The 10,548-nt window shown below is 47.4% G+C and overlaps 1 protein-coding gene across 1 annotated transcript in view; it reads right to left on the bottom strand.

Moving 5' to 3' along the window:
* Nucleotides 1-448: 448 nt before the first annotated feature.
* b3galnt2 (beta-1,3-N-acetylgalactosaminyltransferase 2) overlaps nt 449-10,548 on the bottom strand; it is a 10,890-nt gene continuing 790 nt past the window's right edge. The window contains exons 2-12 of the mRNA XM_083658443.1: nt 10,340-10,466; nt 9,875-9,975; nt 7,289-7,482; nt 5,670-5,765; nt 5,462-5,572; nt 5,244-5,322; nt 3,934-4,117; nt 3,018-3,143; nt 2,671-2,830; nt 2,517-2,573; nt 449-2,083 (exon numbers count right to left, since the gene is read on the bottom strand). Of these exons, the coding sequence (XP_083514569.1) occupies nt 1,946-2,083; nt 2,517-2,573; nt 2,671-2,830; nt 3,018-3,143; nt 3,934-4,117; nt 5,244-5,322; nt 5,462-5,572; nt 5,670-5,765; nt 7,289-7,482; nt 9,875-9,975; nt 10,340-10,466 (1,373 nt within the window). The 3' untranslated portion in view covers nt 449-1,945. The remainder of the gene's footprint in view (nt 2,084-2,516; nt 2,574-2,670; nt 2,831-3,017; nt 3,144-3,933; nt 4,118-5,243; nt 5,323-5,461; nt 5,573-5,669; nt 5,766-7,288; nt 7,483-9,874; nt 9,976-10,339; nt 10,467-10,548) is intronic.

The raw sequence follows: 10,548 nt of genomic DNA, 5'->3' as shown, positions 1-10,548 counted from the left end.
TTGTACAATCAGAAGATCCGATTGTATTTACACTTCCTGTGACTCATACAACCTAGTTTGACTCATAATGTGAGTCAAACTAGGTTTGACCAGGTGAGTCAGACTAGTTTGAGCAGGTACTGTAAAACAGCCGTCGTTTTGGACGTTTTGGAGGAGAATAGAATGGGTCAAGTGGGCGGGGCTGCATGAGGTGAATAGAAACATGGCTCCAACACAGACTGCCATAGGGAATAGAAATCAGCAGCGTTATTGTAAACGAGTTTATCGTGTGTATCATTGAATCTCTTCAAACAACCTCATTCTCCAAAATAAACAAACAAAGAAGTCGTTAATCTCTCTAAGTATCCTTTATTACCCCTGAAGGGGTTTTCATAAAACCAGCGTTAATCCACTGAGCCTATTTCACAATCCCTCTGATTGCATTGTCAATTTGTGTTCCAAAGTTCATGTTGCAAATACACCGATTATTCCACTGTCAAAAACGGCGTTGATATCACAATTGTTAACGTACGCATGAGACGCCTAACAGATACGGTAAGGCCACACCACTATTGGCACAGTGACAGTTACAGTACAAACCCTGCATTTGTGAGAAAGCTTTTCAGAAATCTACAAATAGTGGAGACGACGCAAAGCTTAAGAGAATAATTTACCAAATATAGCAATGTAAAATGCAATTCATCTTTAAAACACCATCACTGAATTCCAATACTTGTGTTGTTGTTTTTTACTAAGTGCTCAAGTCTTACAGCATTGATATTGTATATCAAGACCATCGCATGCTGGTATTGCACATAACTCTCCCATCTGCATCACAGTTTCTTCGGATAACTTCTAAAATACTTACAAGGCCCAATCCAGAATCAGTCTCATCCCACAGCCTCTAAAATAGTGTTTGTCTTGTCCGTTTCAGACTTTTTTTTTTCACTCTCACATTTATTTAACAAGTTTATGATACAAGGACTGACAGTATAAGACAGCTAAATATGAGATTTTTTTTATGTATTCTGAAGCTGTAAATGCTTTGTTACGTTGACATTGTTTAACACTGAAGCAAGAAGGGATCTGTATTTTCAGTTACAGTGTGCTCTCAACGTTTGTGGAGACAATAGGCGTTTTCAGACCCAACAGTTCTGGGGATTGCCTGAGAGGAACTGCCCACTGGGGATCCCCCAGGAACGACATACCTTCAAGGGCTTTTTTTCCTGAAGTAGCACCCAAATATGGCATTGCAGGCTCCGCTAAAATGGCCTTACATCTTAATACACATAGCAGTCACAATAAAACAGTACTTTCCTGACACACAAGGTTGTTGTCCGGCGGATAGGAGAATCGCTGTTCTGAAATATTGCGTCGTTTCCAATACCGAGGGCATTGTAATCATGCCAGAGCCTGTCATTTCCATTGAAAATGGCCATTGTTGTTCTTCCGCTTCGCAGCAGTGAAACAGCGCCATCTCTGCTGTGTCTATGGGTAGAAACCTGTAATTACACATTCGGAAGAACATAAAATACAGGCTCTGGCGTGAATACAACGGCTCGGGGCATTTCTAGAAGTTCGACCAATCAACGTACACTTGCGTCTGGATCATGAAAGATTCCTCCTGTGCTGGGAAAGTACCTAGCCTGAAGTAGGAGCTGAAAGACTCCAACATAAGGGCATTCTAAGAACTACTGTGGTTGCCAATTACTGTGGTGCGAACGAAAAAAGTTCCTCCAACTGTTCTTAGAACTACGAAAAAGTTCCTCCAGTCCGAAAACACCTATTATCCTCCAACAGCAAGTCCAGTACTTCAAAAGTCAGTTTACTGTATAACAATAATTGATACAAGTCCAAAATATCTCAGATTGGGGCTTTAAGGAAACCATAGCAACAAAAACGACAACCAGTGTCCAGTGCATTTTACCCATAGCGGCCTGTGACGCGTGTGTGGCGTCAGGCAGGTTTAGTGGCCCCGGGGACAGCCGCACGGGTCCCCGCAGGCCCTCTTCCTGTCCCAGAGGAGGCGCAGCTCCTCGGCCGTGTGCTGCGGAGACGACAGCATGTCCAGGTAGCACTCCTTCTCACACAGCCAGCCGGCGTCCTGACAACAGCAAAGGGCAAGACGCAGTGGCCACATTTACATTCACAGAGCAAACTGTTGGCCGCACTCCAGCTGAGGTCTTCTGTAGGTCAAGCTGTTTACATGTGCTTTTGATACCCCGCAATGGAGTACAGTATCCCTGTTGCTAGGATTAAACCAGTTACCAGATATTCTCATCTACCTGTGGTGTCCCGTCCAGATAGATCGGTCCACCAGCAAAAAAAAAAAAAAAGTATGAAAAAGATGAGGTCACCAGCTCTCCCCTCACTATTTGGCTGAGTAGGTTATTTCTAATACAGGGGAAAGAAATGGTGATCCCAACAGTAATAGTGATGATGCTTACATGCATCAACCTAAAACCAGGTTACTTGTAAACATGGTTGTTCATTGGAGTTGGCAAGGTGCTAGGTTTGCATGTATGGAAGCAATTTACCTGATATTTCTGTGGTCCAACAGCTGCCATCCATATACCCATGCTCACATCTTCTCCCTGCAACAACACATTCAATCACATCATATTATACTCGTCACGATCTGCCACTCCGATGACCATTATTGCCCACTAGTAGCTTGGTGCTGACTTGTACCTGGTAGGCCTTGAGGTTCTCCGCGTTCGTGGCCAGCCACTGCACCAGGTCGCGGGAGACCACGTACCCCGAGCCGCAGGCGAACGCCGGGTAGGCGGGGCTGGCGTACTCCAGCTCCTGCCACTTCCCAATGCGATCCACCGCCCAGCTCTGCCTGAAACTGGGTCAGGACAATCTGTGTTAGCTACATCATCTCCACGTTCCCCACTCACCTGACCTTAAAATCTTTTGGACTAGGCACAGCATTCACAACGTCTCAGTCTCAAACCAAGCTGGCCGTCATCTTAACATCATCTGACAGTGTTGAACAGGATCAGACGGACGGGTCAACACTGCGTTGGACTTACTTGCCCCACCAGAAATTGCTGCGCTTGAGGCCCTTGTGGTCAATCTTCGTCAACACAGAGTCCACGTCAATATAACAATCATCATCTGTCTTCAGGAGCAGATTAAAGTCAGCGTTTCCCACAGACCTACACAGAGAGGGAATTTGCAACTTCGATTAAAGCTCACCTTCTGCTTTTGTTCTAGCAGCCCAATGTGGATTTACTACTGGATCAGGTAGCAGTGAGCCTAAAGGGCAAAGGTCTTGCAAATAAATAAGAAACTATCCAAGCTCTCTCTTAAAGGGATACTCCACTTTTTTCGGGAGTTTAGCTCATTTGCCACATCCCCCCCCACATAACCAAGATACACCATGCCTTACCGGCACTGTCCGCACAGTTAGTTTACAGTGAGCTACAGTCGTGAAGTTAGTTAGTATCGCCATAGAATGGAGGGTAATGGTACAGCTGTTAAAAATCTGCCAAAACACACATCGCACGGCACCAAAATACATGTTGTGCCTCGGGGTATTCACCACACGATGAAATATTAATCCAAAATGCACATAATCGGTCTTTTTGGAAGGAAAAGAGGTAGCCAGCACTACTTTCCAAACATGGCCGCCGACTGTAGCTCACTGTAAACTGCACGGACAGTGCCGGTAAGGCATGGTGTATCTTGGTTATGTGGGGGGGGGGATGTGGCTAAACTCCCCAAAAAGTGGAGTATCCCTTTAAGAACAGTCTGCATACTTTGCAACTGATCAGATACAACCAGAGTTTTTTTTTTTGGTAATTGATTGATTCTAGTCATGATTTCATCAGCAAGACATTTTTAAGTCAACGGCACACTTTCATTTCAGCTTGCTGATTTCCTGAGAGGCCGAGGCAATTTTGGAGACAGAGTCGACACGAGTCATTAGCGCCGGCTCGGCGTTACCATTTATAGAACTGCAGCAGTTTGGAAGGCACATTCCTGTAGGTGTCGACCACATCCACCAGCACCATGTCGCCATGCCTCAGGCTCTCCTGCTGCAGGGAGGCGTCCTCCCGCCTCAGCCTGGAGGCATGAGCCTCCAGCCTGGCCGGACGGCCCCGCAGCAGCTCCGACAGCCCCGCGCCATCTGACCACACACGGGGGAGAGGAGGGAGGGAGACAGGTGGGCAGGGGACGCACACAGGGGAGAGGAGGGAGGGAGACAGGTGGGCAGGGGACACACACAGGGGAGAGGAGGGAGGGAGGGAGACAGGTGGGCAGGGGACACACACAGGGGAGAGGAGGGAGGGAGACAGGTGGGCAGGGGACACACACAGGGGAGGGGAGGGAGGGAGACAGGTGGGCAGTGGACACAGGGGAGAGGAGGGAGGGAGACAGGTGGGCAGGACACACAGGGGAGAGGAGGGAGGGAGACAGGTGGGCAGGGGACACACACAGGGGAGGGGAGGGAGGGAGACAGGTGGGCAGGACACACAGGGGAGAGGAGGGAGGGAGACAGGTGGGCAGGACACACAGGGGAGAGGAGGGAGGGAGACAGGTGGGCAGGGGACACACACAGGGGAGGGGAGGGAGGGAGACAGGTGGGCAGGACACACAGGGGAGAGGAGGGAGGGAGACAGGTGGGCAGGACACACAGGGGAGAGGAGGGAGGGAGACAGGTGGGCAGGGGACACACACAGGGGAGGGGAGGGAGGGAGACAGGTGGGCAGGACACACAGGGGAGAGGAGGGAGGGAGACAGGTGGGCAGGACACACAGGGGAGAGGAGGGAGGGAGACAGGTGGGCAGGGGACACACACAGGGGAGGGGAGGGAGGGAGACAGGTGGGCAGGACACACAGGGGAGAGGAGGGAGGGAGACAGGTGGGCAGGACACACAGGGGAGGGGAGGGAGGGAGACAGGTGGGCAGGACACACAGGGGAGAGGAGGGAGGGAGACAGGTGGGCAGGACACACAGGGGAGAGGAGGGAGGGAGACAGGTGGGCAGGACACACACAGGAGAGTTGCATCATGGGAATAATGATGGGAAAGAAAATCCGACAAAATGGGATAAGTGGGGGAACACAGAGGAAGGCGTTTTGCTCCAAAGAAAATGATGCAGAAAAATGTCACATCAACTGAGAAATGAGAATTTGAATGACATGTCACAGTGAACTTTTTTGTGTGCGCACATAGCATCACCTTTTTCCAACATTTCTCGCATGTCAAATTGGTTTCACAGAAGGCACATAATTAGACCGTTGCTGGACTGACCATAGATAGTAAATGTGAACCCTCCAGCCAAACCAGGAAATCCAAGGGCACTTCTGTGAGGCAAGATGCCTTCTGCAATCTGTAGTCCAACAAAAAAAAGAAGGAAAAACAGCACTGGTAAAAACATGAACTCAACAACTTTTCCCTCTCTTTAAACCTTGAGATATGAATACTCATTAAACATTCATGCTCGACAGACACCACGATTCAACACTCACAGAGGAGATCTTGAGGACTCCTCCGCCATCGTTGAGCTGCACACCAGCGGAATTGACTGTGGTCAATCCAGCAGAGTCCAAATTCTCCCAAACCAGCGTCCCCTCAAAGCCCTGGAGAGAAGAAGAAACATTTTGTCCTCCTCGCACGCTCAACACGGTGTTATTCTGTCCAACCTTATTCAAACTGACCTTTCGGTGAAGGACTGACCTTAGGCAGGATGAACTGCTCCACCGGTTTGTACCACAGCCCATTCACAAGCGTCCCGGTGCTGATGGCACTAAAGCGGGCAGTAACCACAGCCTCCTGCAACACAGCAAAGTCACTGCTATCACATCAGTTGATATCACATCACTGCTATCACATCAGCTGATATCACATCAGCTGATGTCACATCAGCTGATGTCACATAGGGGAAGTTCTCAGTTTTACCTACTGTATGGAGATCTGTGCTGGAAAACATGACCAAAGGTTTTTCTCTGCTTGTACAATTCTGCCTTGATCTACTATAGTGAATACTGCAGTGCATCCAATCAGTAATTTCGCCACAGGCTATTTATCATAATTACACGATATTGATGTAAAATAATTAAAGTAAAAGTTCTTGAGTCAGGGGTTCGGCTTACTTGAATATCTAATATGATTTAAGCCCGGTCTCGTGAGAGGAGGTGTAACAAACACCCAGGGTCTTCCTCTCTTGAGACCTTAAATCATGTTAAATAATATTCAAGTAAGCCGAACCACTGACTCAATAACTTTTTAATTTAATTATTTCACACATCAAATGGCGTTGTCAACAGGATCCCAATAGAGCAAACCTCTAAGTAAGTACGACTTGTTAATTCATCCTCGAGGCTTGTGAAACTGACTATCATCCTCTTGAACTGTCAAGCAGAAAAGGTCAGCAGGCGTCGCTGGCAAATTTGTATTTTGTTTTCCCCACTGTGTTCGATCTGGGACGTGCACAGCCTGCCCGCTAATTATTTGAATAGGAAAAGTTAAATATTATGTGCTTGTGTGAATTCATGTGTTATGTGTGTGTGTATGTAATTAAGTGAATGATTGAAGGTGTTAATTAAGCATTAAGATTAATGGTGACATTTTTCACATCAGATATGATCGTACTTAATTGTCAGACCAAGTATGAAATATTTCTCGCATCACAGCAGCTCCATCACAACATCACAAGACTGACTGGTGCACAAGAGAGTGCTTCAATGTAGCCCTATTTATTATTGTGGAACCTCTTCAGGATGTGGTTGGGGTCAGAGGCGATGTTGTGGGCTCACCTTAATATGTTATTATGGTAGGCGGATTCATAGAGTTTCTCAAGTGCTGTTACTGTAAAACACTCATAATCACAGAAGTGAAGAAAGAAGAAGAATTTGTCTACTCGGTGCAAAAATATCTGAGTCGGCGGAGAAACCAAATCTTTGTTTTGTCCTTTTGCAGACAGTTTCAATCTGGTCTTTCCAAGACAACAGATGGTCTCTCAATACTGCCAATTATTTATATGAAAATACTCTCCTTGATTTTTTTCCATTATGGATAAAAATAGAAACCTTATGAGAGTCAGATGCTGAGCCAAATACAATCTCTTCCGTTTTCTTTGTGTGTTAATCTCAAGAGCATTATTATCACTCCACATGACCACTTTGCTCACACCAGGTTGGTGCAGTCATACTACTATCAAAGAGCAGTGCAACAAGAGCTTTGCTAAATGTGTGAGTGCGTGAACAGGAGCAGCACGGGCATTCATCTGGGAACCTCCAGCTGCTTGGAGGCGGTGTATCTACCGGGCTCCAGAGAGAAGGTGGAGGCTACGCTACCTCTTGGTCCAGCTGGAGGAGCTTCACCGTCACATTGCTCTGAAGCTCTTGCCGGGGCCCGCCGGGGAACACCCCCAGCCTGGTGATGACCGCCGGGTGCAGCACCTTGAAGTCCAGGGCGATGGCCGACACGTCGGAGGGGCCGAGCGCCGAGGGGTCCGCCACCTTCACTAGTTCTATCTCCGTCTCCTGCCCTGCCACTTGGACAGAAGGAGGTCTGGGATTCAGGGACTTACTGAACGAGCCGACATGAAATGTATTACTATCATCGCAACGTGCTGACGATCTCTTTTCAGTGATGAAGATTAGGCGATTGGGGCGAGAGGGGGCACATTCACAGAAGGAGACATACTCTATTAGAGCTACATCATCAGCAGTTTGAGGAGCTGGTTCTTGGGAGAAGCTCTCTTCAAAGAGAGCTTCTGCTCGTCTGTGTGGTTTCTTAATTAGAAAAGAGCAGTTTATTACCCGGGAGATCAATGAAGAGACCAAGGCTGTTAGAAAGGAAGCGGGCTTTTTACTTTTTACGCCTTCTACGCAGGTGCTGCTGCTCACTCCAAGGCGCACAATTGCTCAACTGCAGTTGCGAAGCACGCGGCGCAAGAAATGAGCGTGCGATATTCTAGTCAAAGTAATGAGTGGAAACGAGCAAAATGATTTGATATGCGTGCTGTTTTTTAATTTAGCTTACTGAATATGAATGCTTTATTTCTGCATACTTGTTCATGCTGGTTAATGATCCGAGTGCTTCTCGCTTAGCATTGGCCATTTTGAAGATGCTAGTTTATTCAACAAAAAAATATAAAATGCTAGTTCATTCAAAAAAAGAAAAGAAAAAAGGTAACACTTTGCAAAAGCCATACTGAAACCTTGACTTAATCATTTCATATTTATTCATTATTATCCAGTATTTGTTAGTCATTTGTTATCCAGGATAAACACTTAGTAAAGCTTTTATGAATGATTGGGGCATCTTGGGTAGTGTAGAGGTAAAAGCACTCTCCTACCACCACGGAGACCCGGATTCAATTCCCGACTTGGTCAGATGTTCCTACAGACACAATTGGCTGTGTCTGCGGGTGGGAAGCCGGTGGGGTATGTGTCCTAATCTGGTCGGTTGGGGCACCTGTTCGGGGGGAGGGGAACTGGGGGGAATAGCGTGATCCTCCCACTCCTCGCACACGCTACGTCCTGCCGGTGAAACTCCTCACTGCCAGGTGAAAAGAAGCGGCCGAGCACATGTATCAGAGGAAGCATGGTGCTAGTCTACAACTCTCCACAGATCGGCAGAGGGGGTGGAGCAACGACCGGGACAGCAGGGGGCATTGGCCAAGTACAATTGGGGAGAAAACGGGTGAAAAAAATCTGGAAAACAAGTAAAGCTTTTATGAATGATTAGTAAATGATTTAGGAAACATAAATAAGCTATACTAGAACTTGGATGTTACACACTCTTAACGGATTTGACGCGGATGCGAGGCGAAGTGCAGGCAGTTTCATTTCGGCGTCCTTGTGAACGGACTAGACCGACCACACCGTGGCTCGCGCCCTACAGCGAGAGTTTCTGCGTCTGCTCTATTTTTGACGCGAGCCGCCACGCGCAGCCAGGGCATGAAGTCAGTACAAGTTGTGACGGGCGCGGAGCAAAACAGAGCGCTTCTGGTGTGAATGGCCAGGCTCCTGCTCGACGCTTCTCTGACGTGCTGAGTCACTTCCATTTTTAATCCGTCTGCGCCGCTACTCAGTTCTTCACCAATACAAACAACAAACACATTGACAAGGACAAAAAACAACATAAAACTACCAAAATGTTTCAGAAAAACTCAGAGGAGCTAATGAGCATTCATCTTTCAGCACTCAACGCAACCAAAGACCCTGTGATGCATGCAGTATAAACAAACATACATATTGCAGCAACGATTGTCCACTTTAGCGGGTGCTTTGACCTAAATCTGGAGTTAGGAACCCATTAGTGTTTAAACGCGACAATTTTCTGTCTCTTCCAATCACAGCAAACATCTCGCGCCGAAGCGGTTCCCTGCCTGCTTCTGAAGCAACCCACGTCAACAGCTACAACCATTAACACCGTGGAGTGCAGAGAATGGGCCGGGAAAATAAAATCGCACTGTGTGACCCTGAAGTCCAAAGTCTGAAAAAGCGTATTCTGACAAACAGTAATTATGTGATGAATGAAGGCAGCAAATTGATCCAGCTGAAAAAGAAATGAAGAATGAAAGCGGCCAGACTCCTGCATTTGGAGTGACAAAAGGTGACAGACAGAATGACATCGATGTTTCAATTATTCTTTGTGTAGCTTTAATTCACAAATGTTAATAAGGTAATTTGAGCAAAATGTGTCAGTGCGACACTGGTTATGGTTGCGGCACAAGTGTCGACTGCGGTGTGAGAGTGGGATTTTTTTTTGCCGTGGCCTTGGGTATCGACGGGAACAGAAGCGTGTCCTTGAGTGGGTGAACATGAATAGATTCTATAGTGAGCGGAGCATCCCTCGCTGTTAAAGCCTTGCTGTATCCACCACTCATTCATTTGTGCGTTGCCAGGTTTGGGCGAAACACATTTTCCTACCTGGTTCGGTGAGGTTCAAGAGGGAGCAAGAGTAAGGGTCTTCTCTGTCTTCCTCCGGAATGGGGCACCCATGTTCGCCCACAATAAACTTCACCCCCACCCTGCAGAAATAAGCACAGACAGAAATCACATCCATCTCGCTGCCTTTCCTGCAATATTCGGCTACAAGATGGGTCTTTCTAAAGCTTGTCCGTCTATGCGCCCTCCGTTACCATGGTTACCGAGTGTTGCTTAAAGGCCATCACGGCCCTATCTGTGCTCACATCGCTGGATGAGAAAGTAATGGACAAAAGAAAGAACGAGAACAAAATTGGCCGCTGGTCAGGCAAGGATAAAGAGGTTGTCGGGGCAGTAAGTTATTTGTTACCAGTTGTAGGCTTTATTTCCAATACATGGATGTGGCTTTGGGGGGGGGGGGGGGGGGGGGTGCTGGGCTGGCTGGAGTTGGAGGTGTGCGTTACAGACCTGTGTTGAAACTGGGGGTGGTTTTGGAGGTAGCCTAGCCAGGTCGCCCTGATCACCTGTCGCAGCTCATAATGGTGTCTCGCTGACAGCACTCCCACCAAAACTTCATAAGAAGGTAACACTTCATCTGCATTGGAAACAAAGAACACGTTGCAGAAAGCCATAACCCAAAACAAATGGATGAAATAATCTGAGTTTTGGGGAGAGAG

Source organism: Poromitra crassiceps (assembly GCF_964638095.1).
Source record: "Poromitra crassiceps genome assembly, chromosome: 22".
NCBI lineage: Eukaryota > Metazoa > Chordata > Actinopteri > Beryciformes > Melamphaidae > Poromitra > Poromitra crassiceps.
Note: the sequence above shows the minus strand (reverse complement) of the source record. Positions and strands in the feature narration are given on the sequence as shown.